This window comes from Urocampus carinirostris, chromosome 20 (assembly GCF_059441175.1).
Source record: "Urocampus carinirostris isolate Australia breed hairy pipefish chromosome 20, RoL_Ucar_1.0, whole genome shotgun sequence".
Taxonomy (NCBI): domain Eukaryota; kingdom Metazoa; phylum Chordata; class Actinopteri; order Syngnathiformes; family Syngnathidae; genus Urocampus; species Urocampus carinirostris.
Window position 1 is genome coordinate 6,705,573 of NC_142368.1, and position 18,338 is coordinate 6,723,910.

General features: G+C 39.8%; 1 protein-coding gene across 3 annotated transcripts in view; it reads left to right on the forward strand.

The window, feature by feature from the left end:
• Positions 1 to 18,338, forward strand: part of LOC148346104 (uncharacterized) — a 31,175-nt gene that overhangs the window by 1,399 nt on the left and 11,438 nt on the right. Inside the window, exons 1-2 of one of the 3 annotated variants that reach the window (XM_088325153.1) lie at positions 2,862 to 3,416; positions 14,678 to 16,120. In XM_088325153.1, coding sequence (XP_088181279.1) covers positions 3,326 to 3,416; positions 14,678 to 16,120 — 1,534 coding nt within the window. In that variant the 5' untranslated portion in view covers positions 2,862 to 3,325. Of the gene's footprint in view, positions 1 to 2,861; positions 3,417 to 7,754; positions 7,894 to 14,677; positions 16,121 to 18,338 lie in introns of those variants that run through there. The other 2 variants (XM_088325155.1, XM_088325154.1) reach the window with 2 other exon arrangements.

The window sequence follows — 18,338 nt, forward strand, 5'->3', positions numbered from 1 at the left end:
AGTTACTTAATTTTTTTTTAAATAATAAACCTCATTCATGTCGAGCAACTCAGTATCTCACAACAAAATGTTAATTAACAATATATATGATATAACGAAACACATGTACAATTTAACATGTTAAAATACATGAATAAACATGTTTGAAAAAAATATGGTGTAAGATATATTTGGGGCAGCACGGCGGCGCAGTGGTTAGCGCTTGTGCGGCACAGTTCATGTCATGGGAATCCAGCTCCAGACTTCCTGTGCGGAGTTTGTATGTTCTCCCCGTGCTTGCGTGGGTTTCCTCCGGGCACTCCGGTTTCCTCCTACGTTCCAAAAACATGCATTTCAGGTGAATTGGCCGGTCCAGATTGTCCCTAGGTGTGAATGAGCGAATGAGTTGTCTGTCCCTGTGTGCCCTGCGATTGGCTGGCAACCAATTCAGGGTGTCCCCTGCCCACTGCCCGGAGATGGCTGGGATGGGCTCCAGCCCCCCCGCGACCCTAATGAGGATAAGCGGTACGGCTGATGAGATGAGATTATTTTGTATTTTGTAAGGGAAAATACAACATTTTGTAACGGCATGGAGCCGTGGAAGTTGACAGGTATGAATTACCTAAAAAGAATTGATTAGTTGAAGGCAAAAGCAACTTTGGACACTTCTATCAATCATTTAAACAAATTGTATCTTGCCTCAATTATAACAATCATTTGTTAATCCAATTGGAAATGATCACAATATTTGAATCACGATATACATTTTACAGTTTCTGAAGGTTTTAATGTGTTGTTGGTATGCAACTATTATGTTACAACCTGGTTATAATTAGTGAAAGTTGTGTTAAAATTGTTTTGGCCAACCACCAAAACATCTGCCTTTGCACAAGGGCACTGGGTCACTTACAAATACAAATTATTGGCTAACCTTAACAAGAATTATGGAAGAAATGATCATGAATTTAAAGACACTGATCATAACAATTATATAGCATCAGTTAAGCTATTTTCAGAACCAGTCTGTGGGCTACACAGGCGTTCTTATAGGGGGCTAATTCGTGCCCTGTGGGACCATCTTGGTGTCCCATAATCTATATACTGTACATTTTGTTTTCACAATTGAATGCACAAATTATGTAGATATGCATAACCTATCAAATAAGACAATTAAAACTTTGAAATTCAGCATTCAAAAGTGTGAAACTTGTGAAAACATGTAAAAAAAATAGAATGTTAAGTTGTGAAAGTTGTAAAAACCTGTTTTTCTTCTATGGCAGTTATACGGCTCTGTAGGAGAGCTCTAAAGTGTCAATAATATAATGTGGTAGGTGTTGGCGGACATTGGAACTCTTCTAGAAACCAATATATTTTGCTTGAGCTACACGATGGATTACTTCCGTCCCCTTAAAAAAACAGAGCGTACAGTATGCTGCTAAACTGATTCGAAAAGATGACAATGAAAAGCAAAATCAGGGCCCTGCAATCCTTAAGTCAAGGTAAATATGAATAATTTGGATTTACTTACTGTAGAAAACTACGTCCCTTATTTTTTTCCCAGGTGTAAATAGGTTAACGCAAGGTATTGGTACCAATAGCAACCTTTTTAAGGTACTGGTACCTGAGCAGATACCAGTATCGGCTGCTTTCTAGTAGATATTTAGCCATCGTCAGAAAGATAATGGACAATTGTGTCAGAAAAACATCAAAAAACTCTTGACCTACCCGTATTTAAAAAGGCTTATTTATATGGTGGTTGTTTTTTTAATAAATTAAGTTTTTGTTTACTACCAAGAAGTGCTAAATGATCCACACCGTCCCTACAAATCTGTAAAATGTTAACCATTGAAAAAATAGAAGAACAAGTAATAAAGAATTTAAACAGCAAATCAAAAGATCTACCTTTTGCTGTTTACGAACACCAATGGCCAACAACAGGGCACTCAAAAACTGTCCGCCAAGGGACTATTTAAAGGGAATTAATTATTAGGTTGATGTCATGCCAATGAACACACTGAGTGACTTGAGTACGCCCCAAGCCACCCCACCCCCGAATTAACAAAAACTGGAAAAAAAAGTTAATTCTCTTGCCCCTCAATTGAGTACTACACAGTTCTGTCTTTACATTGACATTTTCCACAATCAATTTGGAAACAAATCACAGCGGTTTCAGCACCTTAACTCATTCAGTGCCATGGACCGTTCTAGACGTCCAATTGTGAAGAATGGGCAGTGAAAGAGTTGCTGGCTCTCAAATGAGGTACAATGCACAGCTAGCTTGCTGTTCAATAATGAGCCCTATGGGGTCCATCATAAACCTGGAGGAGGATAAATGGACTCCCTACTGGCAGTAACTTAACACATAATAACACTTTATTTCTGTTATGTCCAGAATATTTTTGGGAACCTCCAGGCTGCATTTCCTTTAGAGTGTGAGTCATTGGAGGGCGGGGGGCATAAAAACCACATTAAAGCGCCATAGTAGTCCGTTGGCAGGTAGACTGGAGCCATGACAACTCGTAACAAACCAGCGCAAGATCACCGTGAGTATTTTGGATGTTCCGATATGTATTTAGGGCTCGTAGGTGCATGTAATTGCAGACAAAATGAATTGCTGCGACCCCTAAACCGTAAACGCTAGGAGCTGACAATTAGGTCATGAGTGCAATGAGCTCACAAGGGGGATGATGGCATCATGACATCACTGATAAATCAGACGGTGAGCGCATACAGTGCTCGAGGTGCTTTTTATAGGGGGATTCACTGGCCCATCTTCGAGATGATGACAGAAAATCTTTGTACTGTAAAAATTGTTCTAAATACACTTGTAAGCTTTTAATTAGATAAGGTGAGTTTCGCCTTCTTTTTTTATTACAGACCCTGAAGCATTTAAATTATCAGCAGTTCAATAATACTGGGTTTAGTTGATCTTTTTAAAAAAATAATAGAATTTTAAAAGAATAGCAAATAAACAGTGGTGCCACCTAGGGGAACAAAACTCTCCATTAAAAAAAAACTATTGATTTAAAAGATAAACAAAACTATTCAAAATGTCAAAGGTGCATTTTTTAAAAAAGACTTGTAGGTTAAGACATTTGCATTATTTTATATGAATATTTGTGTATGTATGTACATAATGTGGATAAGTATGTATGTTATATATCCATTCATTAATCATCTGCACCGCTTATCCTCAGTAGGGTTGCGGGGGTGCTGGAGCACATCCCACCTATCTTCAGGCAGTGGGCAGGGGACACCCTGAACTGGATTCCTGCCAGTCGCAGGGCACACAACTCACTTTCTCATTCACACCTAGGGACAATTTGGACCGGCCAATTAACCTGACATGCATGTTTTTAGAATGTGCGAGGAAACTGTGGTGCCCGGAGGAAACCCACGCAAGCAAAGGGGAGAACATGCAAACTACACACAGGAAGGTTCGAGCTCATGACCTCAAAAGTGTGCCGTACATGTGCTAACCACTGCGCTGCCATGCTGTCCCTATAATATATATATATATATATATATATATATTTGAATTTAAATGTATGTGTGTGTATGTATGTAATCAGGTAACAATGCCTGTTTTTTTTTGGGATGCTCCTGGTCTCAAATGGTCCTCGGGCCGTAGTTTTAAGTGACATCATTTCCTATCAATGAATGTAACGCTGCTCTCTCAACTCCCCTCTACTAAAGACTCATAAATGTCAGCTTCTTAAATTTACCGTGTGCCACCAACTACATTAAGCTCAATAAGGAATATTTATAATTGAGCCGGAGCAATTATCGATAGATCGTTGCCAAGTGCAGAACACTAATGAGTCGGTGATTGATGGAGTGACTGGCTCTTTGTTAACAGATGCACACTATGGTTGAGCTTATTTTTTCCTTTTACCGTACATCAAAATTCGGTGGACTTTTGCACTTGTCGCTGCTGTTTTGGTGGCCAACAGTTAACCTTGAATATAGGCTACAAAGTGATCTGATTATGCAGGATGGTCACAAAAAGAATGCAGAATATCTGGTTCGCATTTTTTTTAAACTTTCAGTTTCCTTGCAAAGATAAAAGGTTTTTGGCAGTATTGTAGCCGCTGAACATGTGATTTCATTGTAGCCAAAACAAGTGAACACCCACAGAAACATCTCGAAGCTGGAATCATTTTCTGGTCTCACTCGGGCTTGTCATTCTCACTTTGTTACTTATGCCTTGATTTTTCTCCTCAATGTGGCAGGAAAAGCTGTTTACTCTTTTTATTAAAACTTATAAATGTTTATTCGGTAGTAAATACAATATTGCAAGTGTCACCAACACTAAAAACATTGGGTTAAAAATTAGCCAAATTTGTGTAAAAAATGACCCAACCAATATATAAATTGTTGTATATGTGTGTCTGTGTATATATTAATATGGTCCAGCTCATTTCTTAAGTCATTTCTGACGGATATTGAAAAATATCGGCAACTAAGTCAGATCAGGATGCCTCTCCTGCTACTGGTAAACATGGGAACTAGTCTTATTTGTTTCATTTGCGGGAGCAAAACCCTACCCGAAAAAAACAGCCTGGAGAAGAATAGGTACCGCCAGGCTGTATTTGTCCAAGGCACACCATGGGAAGTGGTGCCCCTACAACCCTGGTAGTGAAGGGATCTGTGATTTATTTTATATATATATATATATATATATATATATATATATATATATATATGAGAGAGAATATACTGTATATCATAATGCATTTTTAATGGTTATTTTTATCCTCAGCAATCTGGGTATTTTTGGTCAAATTACTGGTATTAGGATCTGGATGATGTGACGACATTTGCCATGATTCAAAGTTCTTTACCACAGTCTTGGTGGCCTAATGGATAAGGCACTGATGTCTTAGATAGATAGATACTTTATTCATCCCCGTAGGGAAATTCACACTTCCAGCAGTATACCCCGTTGTTTATTAACATGATGCCCTAGGGGTGCTTGTAGCGGAGTGGATGACGTCACGCTAGTCCAAAAGTTCGACATCCCTGCGGCAGATGGAAATCTTTTCTTTGTGAAAATCCAGGGATACACCACCTCGTGTTCTTAAGCCAGCGATTGTGGGTTCAAGTCCCATTTGTGGTGGACCTTTTTTTGCACATTGTATTATATTATAAGACCAATACTTAAAATGATCAAAATGATTCGACATCAATTTTATGAATTCTATAAACAATGTTTTTCTTGTTTTATAATGTCTGGAAGTATCTCACTAATACATCTGCTTTTCACCTCTGCTGCTTTCCTGACTATTTGAGTCAGCATTGAAAATATACACAGCCAAACTTCTGTAATTATGCACAAAAAAAATATTTGATTATCAGCCTCAGTGGCCTAATGGATAAGGCGCTGGCATTAAGCCAGGGATTTTGGGTTTGAATCCCACCTGAGGTGTTACCTGTCAAATGAAAAGATGAAAATCAAATGTGAAAATAAAAATGATGGAATAAATTGAGGAACAACATGTAAAGAGTAAGAAGAGGGTGAAGGAAAAACACAACAAATGATTAAACAGGAAGTGACAAAAATAGTTAGTGTATGTAACTAGGCAGTGAAAATGGAAAAAAAATAGTGGAAAAAAAGGAATATAATCTAAGAAGGAGAAAAAAACAAGCAAAATGAAAAGAAATATAAGGATCAAAAATAAAGGGAAAATAAATTTAGAGAATAAAATGTCAAATATTAGAGGTGAAAGAAAAAGGATAAAGGGAAAAATCAAAGCAAACATAAGTTGTACAATAATGGAAGGGAAGAAATGAAAATGGAGTGGAAGAAAATATAAAGGGAAGGAAAGAAGAAAGGTTTGAGGGGAATGGTAACATTGAAAAGATAAATCGAAAGAATAGAAAAATAATAAAGAAGCATCAAAGATGGAGAAGAAATGAAGGGATAAAAAAGAAGTAAAACCAGAAAATGAAAGAGAACAAGGTAACACGAAAAATGTAGGAGGAAAAAAAAGAAGAAAAAACGGAGAAAATGGGAATTAAAACGAAAGTGAACAGAGAGAAAGAAAATATAAAAGGGTGAGAGATCGAAATAAGAAAAATCTTAGGAGGGGAAAGGTGAAGAAAACAACAAAAAGGAAAAGATAAATAGAAAAATTATTAAAAAAAAGAATCAAAGATGGAGAAGAAAGGGCTCAAGGGGGAAGTAACACTCCAATAAAATGAAAGAGTACAGAGGGGAAAACAAAAAAATGGAGAGAAAAAAAATATAAAAGGGTGAAAGAAGGAAAGACAAAGTCTGAGGAGGGGAAAGTTGAAGAAAACAAGAGAATTGAAGGAATAGAAAAGAACTGAGATCAGTTGGCGCCAACAGCCGCAGACGCTGATTGGCCGCTTCCTCTTTTTTTTAAACCCCCGCTTTCCTGACAACGCTGGTCGGATCATTTGTGAACCTACGCTACACGCTAGGCAAACTTTTGTGACTCCTGACTCTATCCTGCCCTGTTCTCCGTCTGAACCCGTTTTTGCTCCTCCGCCCCGGCCATCGACTTGTTTTTTCCTCGCTCTCGACTTTGCCTGCGCTTGACTCGGAAGTGCCACTTCTGCGTTCCCAGCGCCACTTCTGCGGTCCCCGGATCGTGGGTGCAAGTCCTTTCCTCCTTCTAAATAAAAAGTAAAACGAACGCAATTGGGTCCCGTCTCCGTTCCTGGTTCGTGACATTTTATCGAACCCTATCCTGTCTGTTGTTAAGGTGAATAAAGTTTTAAAAAATGCCATGCCTGGGTTCCTACAGCTGAAAGCAAGTTAAATTCAAGGCTTTCTAAGACTTCTTTAATGCCCTTTGAAATCACATTTAAGACCAAGTTGACAAAAAAAAACACAATTGAAACAAAACCGTCCGGTTAACTACTAATTCCATAGAATTCTTCTGCTCCATTGATGGGCATTTTTATCATGAATCATGAAAAACGACTTTGCTAAATCTTTTTAGTTCAAACAAATATCAATCTCATGTTTACACATTTTTAAGACTTGAAAATTGGATTTGAGACATTTTAATGGCAATTAAAGCTTTATTTTTAGAATAATGAATGGTTAGTGGTTAGCGCGTGTGCAGGCACAGTTCTAAGGTCTTGGGAACCTCCTGTGTGGGCTCAAATCCAGCTACTGGACTTCCTATGCGGAGTTTGTATGTTCTCCCTGTGCTTGCGTGGGTTTCCTCCAGGCACTCCGGTTTCCTCCCACATTCCAAAGACATGCATTTCAGGTGGATTGACCAGTCCAAATTGTCCCTAGGTATGAATGAGCGAGCGAGTTGTCTGTCCCTGTGTGCCCTGCGATTGGCTGGCAACCAGTTCAGGGTGTCCCCTGCCCGCTGCCTGATGATTTCTGGGATGGGCTCCAGCACTCCCGCGACCCTACTGAGGATAAGCGGTGCAGCTGATGAGATGAGATGAATTTAATGCTTTTTAAGCCTTTTCAAGGAACCAGGTATAACTTTGTGGGGTGCTTGGGTTGAAGGGCAGGTTAAGCCCATGGCTGGTGTCATTTTTAAGCAGACTTGTTGTGAAACATGGTAACCATTTCAAGCACTCCAACCAACATTGACTTTTCAGCCCTGAAAACACGTTGAAGGATTTCAAAGGATCCATAGGGACCCTCTTAAAAGGGGTAGTATGGGTTCATACCTGGCGTCGGTATTTAATCATTTTTCATGTTGATCGGATGAGGCGGGGTTGCGCGCGCACCAAACTGGTATTGTCGCACAACCAGGAAAAACACGCACTCGTGCACGCGCACCTCGCCATCTCTTTCAGTTTGAGAAGGAGAGGCGTGGGGGGGCCGTGTCACCATCTCACCAGTCCGGCTCAACGCTCTATCTCTCCCCGTCTCACTTCCTCCCCCTCCTCCGGTAAGCTGCAGGAAGTGCGACGGTAAGTTGTCGCCTCGATCGCGGTCGTCGCCAACTTGTTCCGATCGGGGGAATCGGAGATCGGCAGAGAATTTCTTGGCAAGAATGTCATATTTATTCGACGAGTTAGTATGGGAGGGGGGTTAGCGAGGGAATCTGACAATATGCCGGTTCGATGGGCTCCGCCGCCGTGTGGTTAATGGGGATTCCGGTTCGGAAATGAGAAATTGTGTTCAGATCGCAAAGAGGGGGGTTGAGAGAGAGAGGGGTTCTCTTATTTTTCTCCAGTCCGCGCCCCCAACACGCAATCACCTCTCTCCCCCACAGCCCGTATTTAGTGGGCAAGCTACGTCAGGCTTTTGACTTTTATTTCCCTTTGTACGCGTGCACGCACTTATGGATGTGTGCGTGCACGAAGACTCAAACGTGTTGCGGTGCATTCAAGTGTGTGCCGGAGAAAGCAAACTTAGAATGTTTACGAGCTTTTCTCGGAACCTCAGAAGCACCACAGTCTTATCTGTCGGTAGTTTTCCGGTCACTGTAACACATCTTGAAAAATACATGTTTTACAAGCCGCGACCCTCTCAAAGAAAAATCTTTTTTTTCCAGATTTATGAAATGCAAGGATTGCACAGTTTAAAACAAAGATGGTAGAACATTTTTTTACAGAAAAAAAGAGAACATATCAGAACATCTGGTAAACTAGAAAAATACTACAGCAATACTGCAAGAAAAAATTTACATAAAAACGACAAGAACTATGGAAATGCTACAAAAATACTACATTAACACTACCAAAATACTATTGTAATACCACTGCAGTAATTCTATAATACAGAAATACTACAAAGCAGCTTCAGCGACAGACTGTTGTCACAGTCTTGTTCCATGAACAGAATGAGATCATTTCTTCCTCATGCCATGAGGCTCTTAAACTCCACCCGGGGGAGTAAAAGCCCACCCCCACATTTGCATATTACCCTAGTTTAATTACAGTGTGAATTTTCCGTAGCACTGTTTAAATAGCCTAGATGCTAAGGCGCCCGCTTTGAGACTGGGAGGTCGGTGGTTCGCGCCCCGGCCGAGTCATTCCTAAGACTTAAAAAGTGGTCGGCGGCGCCCTCTGTTGGCTGCGGCTGCATCGGCTCGCTACAACGGGTCAGGTGCAATCGACATTTCGTTCTGTGTACATTGTTACACAGAATGACAATACAAGGAAATTAATATTATTATTTATTATTATTAAATACTCTATAGCAAAACGTTATATTGGGTATTTTTGTATTCTATATCTTTTATTTTATTATTTTATTTTTCAACGCAAGGGTACTGCTGGAAGTGTGAATTTCCCTACAGGGAATGAATAAAGTATCTATCCAAAAATACTATTGAAAAAACAAAAAAAACATGGAACTACTACAAAGATGCTAATAAATATTAGTCATATTATAAAGTCGTAATACTTAAATACGATAAAACACTACTGTAGTAATACTACATAAATACTACAGGATAATTACACCAATCAACTACGGAAACACAACATAAATGCTACAAAAATAAAACTCGGAAGTACTTCTAAAATGATATAGTAATATGACAAAAATATTATTGTTATACGGCAAAAATAGTACTGTAACAATACTTTAAAACAAAAATACAAGTACAGAAATATTACAATTCCACTGCCGTACTACTATAATACAAAAATACTACAAATAACAACTACAGTGATACTTCTGAAAAAAAAAATCTACCGTTGAGGAGTTAAACGACCCACAGTAATGTTTTTATTTTCTTAGTATTATTTTGCTAAAGGCCTACAAACCACTTTTGGATCCCAACCCACCAGTTGAGAAACTTGTTTGTCTGAGAGTATGTAGTATACAAACACTCCCCTACTTACAAACATTCGTGTTATGAAAAACGGTACATAAAAACATTCTTTTTTATTGGGCATGTTGAAAAATATCCGGACATTGCTGTAAGTTAGATTTTTTTCTTAGTACAGGACATTACTGTAGTGCTTTTTCCCGCCACTACTGGCGTGTGGTGCTGTGAGAGGTCACCCAGCATTCACCCGAAGAAGAAATCCGCTTCCTCTTCCTAGTTAGTGTGCAAACATTCTATACTGTATCTCCAGAGCGTCTAATAACTTGCACCTCAACCAATTTTGTGTGTGTGTGTGTGTCATTTTCATTGTTAATACTTAAAAGGACAGTGTGTATTATTTATCACCTCGTAATAGTAAAAAAAAACATTCATGAAAACAATCCTAGTTAAATAAAAAGCAGAAATACACAAACTTTCACATAGAAGTGCATTTATTAACATATTCTTAGTTTGAGAAATGTGTTTTTATTTTACATAACATGAGCCTCACCACCTAGAGGGAGTTGATATAATGTTCCCTCTTCTTGCTACTACATGTACACAAAAACCTTGCAAAGTCTGGGTTAAAATATTTGAAGAAAAATGGTGCTGTTTTGGTCTCTTTGAATATCCGTAGTTTGTATTTTCTTGGTTCTTTTTAGCACTTGTTTTCGGTTGCAATACTCACTACAGCGACAGGTCGTGGTATAAAATATTATCTCTGTTCATTTTTCACCTCCTTTTGGATAAACTGTCTTTTATAATCATTCCTTTATTTTTGTGCAATGCATTTGATTTTGTCTTTTGAAATATCATGTATAGCTTTTTGAAAAACACACTGTTGGATTCCTTTGTCAATAAATATGAAATGTAATTATATGAATTAAATAAATGAACATTAGAGGACCATATTTAAGAAATAAATACTATTAGAATATTTTAGGAAAGATGTCAGCAGTCATTTAATATTTGGGATGTCCGATTCCAGAAGGCATTGATACAAATACTATTAGTAAGTAAAATTCCCACTCAAATAATTGTTTTTTAGAACTACTTTTTTAACACCAACAATATTTTCTATGTAATTTTGCATTCATTCCTTAGCATTTATCGTTTCTTTAATGTTTTTGTAAATTCTAGTAAAGCCCGAGAAACCACGTATATGGATCATGATAATGGCCACGACTCGATGCCACCCCCAATGTCAGTACGGCTCTGAAGCGCCACTTTGGCCCTTTGCCCAAACCATTTAACATCTGTTCTTCCGCAAAACTTGGGCAATGGGAATTGGACAACGCTAATGCCAGGATACATATTTGTGATTATGTTCTGAGATCCTTGAGGTGGTCTCTAAAGTCTGTTAAGTACCTAATTTTCTTGTTTCCCCAAAAGATTTATGTCTTTTTTTTTAGGTAATAATATATCGATTTGTAGATCATGAAAGCCTTAAATGTAATTGTGAGTTAAAAAAAACGGAAAGACCATTAAATTGTCTGTGGGGCCCATTCTATTCTGTTTAAAGTCACGGCTGTGGATTTAGTGCAAATATTAGTAGTCTCTTTACCAGCTGGCTTTGCCGATTAACAAAGAGAGCTGCTCAGTTCAGTTGGTGAAATAAATGTTCATAGAATTGTATCTGTTTCCGAGTTCGACTACTAGCTGAATCAAGTAGCCAGGAAATTGGCAGAGGTGAAATGCAGACGTAACAGTGTTATACTTCCAGACTCGGTCTCAATCTACTAATCGTTCTGAAAAAGACACACATAAAGGAAAATACAAGGCAATGAAGAAGGTGTCTGTTTTGCTTTTCGTCTAACATAAAAACAAATGTGTCTGAAATATGCCGAACAGTCTTGATAGACATGTTTAAAGGAAGCGTCAACTTAAAATTCTGATTATAATTTTACTTTACTCAAAACCTTGACCTTGGTGAAATATAGTATTCAGCAACGTTGCTATATATCCTAGAGATGGCAGCTAAGGTCTCTGTCATAGCTGCTTGCATTGGCAGTAACCAACTGTGACGTAAAAGTTAGCATTTACGGCTAAGTTGGCCGATACAGTGGCTAGCATTTGCAGCTGGTGTCATTGTCAGGACAACTAGCATTTACACCTAAACGTTGTGATACAGCAACCAGCATTAGCTGCTAGAGTCCCCAACATAGCTGTTAGCATTTGCAGCCTGTGTCACTGTCACAACAGGCATTAGCAGCTAGGGTCCCAGGCTCAGCTGCTTGCGTTTGCAGCTAGTGTCACTATCACGGCTACTAGCATTAGCACTTAGCAGCTATGCATTAGCGGCTAGGGTCACCAACACAGCGGCTAACGTTTGCAGCTTGTGTCACTGTCATGGCTACTAGCATTAGCACTTAGAAGTTGTTCTAGGGCAACCAGCGTTAGCAGCTAGTGTTGCCAACACTGCTGCTAGCAGTTGTAGCTGGTGTCACTATCACAGCTACTAGCCTTGGAACTTAGGAGCTGTGATGTGGCCATCTTTATTAATTGAATTGTCTTTATTCTCATTGATGATAACTTAGTAAAACATTATGTGCTACAGTATTAGACTTGGCACTCTAGGATAAACATGTAATAAAGACTTTATAGAGAAAACAAGATGAAAGACGTAGGGTTTAGAGACTGTCCCAAGTTATTAATAGTGCAATGACTAAAAAATAGTGCATCGTAAAAATTGTGCAATGAAAAGTGGTGCAATATCATTTAGCAGCAACAAAGATTTCCAAATAAGTCGCAAGATATGTTTTTACAGTGATGCACGCTTTTTTAGGTTGGTGGTGGCCCTGGGGAAGAAATCCTCTCTGAACCAGTTAGTCCTTGTTTTAAGGGACCTATAGTGCCTATCAGAGGGCAACTGGTCAAAGTGGTGGTGAACGGGGTGAGAATATTCCTTTATAATGTAGATGGCTCTGCTGCAATATCGGAAGCTGGCAATGTCCTTTAGACAGGGCAGAGAGCAGCCAATAATTTTCTGGGCTGTGTTGATTAATGCTGTATGTGAGAATCCCAACACTGCTGCTAATATTTGCAGATAATGTAGCTTCTTATACAGAGTTGGGAACCTTTTTGACCCGAATAGCCATGAAGGCAAAATATTTAGATTTTTTTTTCACACTACATGTATTTAGACAAAATTCAACAGCTGCCCAGTCACCCGCTTATTCTTCAGCGCATTTTATTTCACTGTGTCACGTTTGATGATTTGACAAAATCTATGAGATAATAATAATGCTAGAACCTGTGTCCCATCTCAGGAAATGTGTCTCCCTCCCGCAGTTACTTAAAATCCTTGCGGCTTATTTTGACCGTCGTTTTTTTTTCGTAATAGTTTTAAAACAGGTGCGAGCAGAGTTCTTTTGTTAAAAATGTCACAACATGCTGCAAATGAGAAGTATAATGAATGATGTATTTACCTTCTGCTCTGAGACTGCTGGGAAAGAGAGAGAGGGGAGTGTGCTGTGTGTTTAGGGTGTTTTACATTTTGTTCTGTGGGTTTTCATCATAAAGCGTCCCAACAGTGAACACTTAGTTTAATGAGCTTCCGTATACAGGATTCCATAGAAACGTACAACTGAAACTGGCTCTCGTGGTATAACACCGTGACTGTAAACTGTAGTCAAGACTGTGTATTTTTAGCCGAGCCTTATCACTTCCAGCTTTGCTTTGGTTTTGTACACATTAAAATTGGAACGACACTGAGAAGATTTTTATGGCGCATTTTAAAATTGTAGCGACACAAAGATGATTTGCATGGGTCATATTTTTTTGCTGAGCCAGATGTAATTACTAGAGAGCTATATCTGGCTCGCGAGCCTTAGGTTCCCAACCAGTGTTCCCTCTAAGCTGCGCACGTGCACAATTGCGCATTGCTCGCACATTCTCAGCGCACAAGAAAATCAAGCCGGCGCACAAAAATGAGGGCTCAAAATTACTAATTAAGAAGCGACTTGAGTCAAAGTTACAGTGCATGAAGGTAAAAATACAAGGGTTCCCCTGACGTTGTGTCCGAAATGCGGTATTTTGAAGTCGAGTCGAAGTAGAACGAAGTTGAGTAAAGTTAATAGTTTGTCGAGAACCGGCTTCTTCGGCTCGGCTCACTAAAAGGAACTGGCTCTTTCGCGTCCTAAACGGCTCTTCAGGTTGTTTTTGCTCCTTTAATCCCAACATGACCAAATATGATGTAAAATGATGCACAAAATGACTTAAAGGAAGGGGGGAATAGAACAAAAAAGAAAAAAATAGCTGAGAAAAAAAACAAAAGGAAGAGAAAAAAGAAGGAAACATTTTGAAAAAAGCCAGAAAAAAGAAAGAGAAACGTAGGAAAAAAGGAAATAAAGAACAAAATGAGAAAAGTAACAGCTCGGAAAAAATAAACACAATGAGATTGTTTTTAAAGGAATTAAAAAAAATAGGAAAAAACACAAAAGAAAGAAGAAAAAGTTTGTGTTGCATTCAAATAATTTCCAATGATATCAAGTGAATCTTGTTGCCAACATTGTACTTCCACAAAAAATGTGTACAGTCCGACTAAATAAGCCCCCAAAAATGTTAATATTATGCGACAAAATATGTCGGTAAATAAAAAGAAATGGATATCTTTTGAAAGAATCGTAAGAACAAATGACGTTTGTAGGCCGTACAACCTTTGCAATACTACATGAGTCAATTCATTCAAAAGAGAAAAAGAATTTTGCATTGCCGGAAACTCAGCAAAATGTAACTTGACGTCAAGTTTTGGACATGTTTGATAATTAATTATCTTGCCACACTTGGGATTATGGTGGCTCACTGTTGTTTCAAGCGTTGCTCACCGACTTTGTGTGAACGCTCAGACCTGTGGAAAATTACAGGGAACATTGTTCCCAACCTCTGCGAAATATAATTTTCCACATCTTTTACTCCTTATCTGTCACTTCTAGGTCTCCTCCAGAAACATGTGATGAGCCACACCAGATCGAAAGGTTCCCGCTGGAACGCTCCCCACGGCAGCGCCATGGACGGGGACCGGGTGGAGCGCACCCTCCGCTTCGGCCGGACCAAGAAGATTGTCGATGTTGTCTGCCAAAGGAAAATTGACAAGAGGGCAGATACAACAGAGGAAAAGAAATGGGACAGGAAGTTATATCCTTTGCGAGGGAGACACGGAGATGGACTCTGTTGCCGCGTCGTCCTCACAAGATTGGAGGAGGGCATCCGAAAGAAAACTGAAGAGAGATCCCTTAAAGCCAAAACAGGGAAGTTTAGTGAGTCCAAGATAGCGTCTGGAGTTAAATTGAAGAGCCCTCACATCTCACAGCCCCGCAAACGGCGTTTGGCCTCGCTCAACGCCGAGGCAGTCAACACTTTGCTCCTAGATAGAGCCACAGACCTCCAACTCGCAGCCAAGGTGGCCAAAAGGCACCACCAGGACGATAAACAGGGCTCCGCAGATGTAGCAGCGCCTTCCAAGGTGTCTCGAAGTACTGTTTCTACACTGCCTTCGTCACCCAAACTCCACCAAACTTCCAAGAAGTTCTCAAAAATACGGACTTCTAAAACGGAGAAGAAACGGCTCTTGAGTTTAGAAATACTGGACAAGCCCACCCCTAGGCGATTGGCCGGGCTCAATGCCGCCGTTTTGCTGAAATTGACTAGCTCATCTGCTGCATCCAAACCGCGAGTTAAAACTCTTTTGTCTTCCGTTAGCAAGACTCCTACCCAGACTCAAAAACAACCTCCGAAAGTTAAACACAAAGACACGGCTCGAACGGAAAAGGAGACTCCTTTTCATTGTAGCTGCCCGACCTGCAAGGAAAAGGCCGATTTCGAGCCCAAAGTGGAGTGGGAGTCCAACACCCAAGCTATGGCGAAACCCGGCTACCAGTCTCGGAGCATGTTGGACTACTCCCTTAAAAACGTGAAGGAAGAACAGTTAGAAACGGAACTAAGCCCTTGCTACTGCTGCCCCCCGCAGGGCTCCGTGGAATACTGCCACCGCCTGGCCTTCTTCCTTAGCCACCCGGAATCGGGCAAGCAAATTCCCCCACCCGTCAAACGCGAGTGTTTGGTGACGGCCTCAGCCCACCCGACGCTCTCCCTCACCCCACACCCCTGCTTGTGTTACTACGTCCACATCTCCCCGCATGGGGCCACAAATGCCGCACTCGCCCCCCGGCCCCTCAACTTAGCCACTTTGTGCCCCAACCGGAAGGCGCTACCCGGATCCCGCCTCACCCACTCCACAAACGTGCCTCATCCGGCCTGCTTCAACTCAATGGCGTCACCGTGTTACGGCTATGCCTGCAGGGCGATGGCCCCCGTCGCCAACAGGGGGTGCTCTTATAACACTGGTTGCACCAGTTGCTCGCATGGCATCAAAACAGGTTAGGAGGGGATGACTTGCAACTTTTGCAATGCTATGCTAGTTATTTTTATCGTACAGTGATCCCCCGTTTTTTTTTCGAGGTTTGGTTTCAAAAAGGACCCGCGATAGTCAAAATCTGCAAAGTAGAAACCTTTATTCATTATTTAATAAATACATGATACATTGAACCCAAAGAACAAACCCTTATTTACAGGCTCAGTCATGTTGTGGTGTATGTCGTCTCGGGTGTCCTTAAAAAAGTTGGAAGTTTTCTCTTATTCTTTTCTCTTACATATATACAGTACACATTAACAATTCCTAACTAAGTTCAAAGAGACTTTTTCCACCACTGCGGCTATCTGCTTTTATCTTACTTTTAGCCAAGCTCTTCAGGGCGAAACACATTAAGTAGGAGGAATGTGGGGTGAAGACTGCTGGAGAGTGATGTCAGGCTCTTCCCCAGGGATTTTATTTTTTTCCTATTTGTCAAGTGTTACATGAAAACGGTGAAAGTAAGAAGAGGCCTGCTTCGCGTAGAGTCCGAATGCCAACCCAAACCCTAAGAAAGATTAAAAAAAAAAAATATTCGAGCGCATCTAAAGAAATGCACAGGTCTGTTATCGCGGTTAATGGGGAGCAAAACCACCCGCGAAAAGTGAAAATCCGCGAAGTAGCGACGCCCCTTCAAAAATGCTTAAAAATCAACAACATTTTTTTAAAAATTATTATTTTATTTTATTATTTTTATTTTTAGACCCGGTTAATGGGGACCAAAACCACCCGCAAAAAGTGAAAATCTGCGAAGTAGCGACACCCCTTCAAAAATGCTTAAAAAAATATATATTTTTTAAATTATTTTATTTTATTATTATTATTATTTTAGACACGGTTAATGGGGTCCAAAACAATCCGCGAAAAGTGAAAATCTTCAAAAATGCTTACATTTTTTTTTTCATTTTATTTATTTTTTATTTTATTTTTTATTTTATTATTATTATTTTTAGACCCGCGAAGCTCTGAACCCACGAACGTGGAACTGCGAAGTAGCGAGGTCCCAGCGTACTTGTACGCGTAAAATAAACAAGCTGACAGATGCCGCTATGGTGACACAAGCCAGGAGATTTTGGAAGTGGGAAAAAAAGCCCCCAAATTCCGTACAGCGCCTTTAATAAAAGTACTATACGTTATAAATGTTTATTGTGCTTCTTTTTTGTACAGTCGATTCAGCATACTACCACTTTTTGACTTCAGATGATATTTTGTCACCATCATGTGGACGTTATTGGGACACAAAAATATGGCGTAAATATGTTACAGTAAAAAGAACATTCCACATGACAAAAGTTGAACCTGTTCTTTTAGAAAACTTTGGCGCCATCAAATTCCAGCCATTCATTGTCTGCATTATTTATCCTCACTAGTGTGTACTGTCAAATTATGTTTATATTTATTATAATAAATAAATGTCATTACATTCTAAACAACAAATACAAACAATGTTCTTTTGAAAGACAAATAATTAAGAAGATAATCTGGCTGCCATATCAAACTATTGATCCTTGACACTATCGATTTTTTACTTCAGTTGATATTTTGTAGACTTTATGTGGAAGTTAGCAGAAAACAAACATGTGGCGTGAAGAGGCTGTTACCTTACTACTATAAGTAGTAGCTCAGGAGGTAGAGCGCTCGTCTTGGGATCAAGGGATCCCAGTTCGAATCCCGGCTCGTCCGGTATACATGTCAAAGTGTCCTTGGGTAAGACACTGAACCCCTAATACCCCCAATAAGCAGGTTAGCGCCTTACATGGCTGCAAGGCCGCTATTGGGAAATGTGGAGCACATTGTAAAGCGCTTTGGGAAGTCATTGACTTGAAGAGCGCTATATAAATGCAGATCATTTTATTTTCATTTCATAAGTCAAAAGAAAGCATTTTCCTCGCCTTTCGGGCCCAGAGCGTTTTATTGACACTCTGGCTTTCAGAGAAACTAAAAACTGAAAGCGTAATGTGTACCCGTACTTACTATTAGTTCATCAAGCTGTTTTCCGGACGTGTTCAACTTAGACCTCAACATGATTGACGCACATGCAGAAAAGGGGCGGGATTACCTGTTAGCCAATCAGGATGCAGAATACAATGCACAATCATGAAAATCTGCGAAGTAGCAAACCGTGAAAAGGAAATGGTAATAAGGCAATGGATTACTGTAATTTTTGACCTATTTTCATCAATATT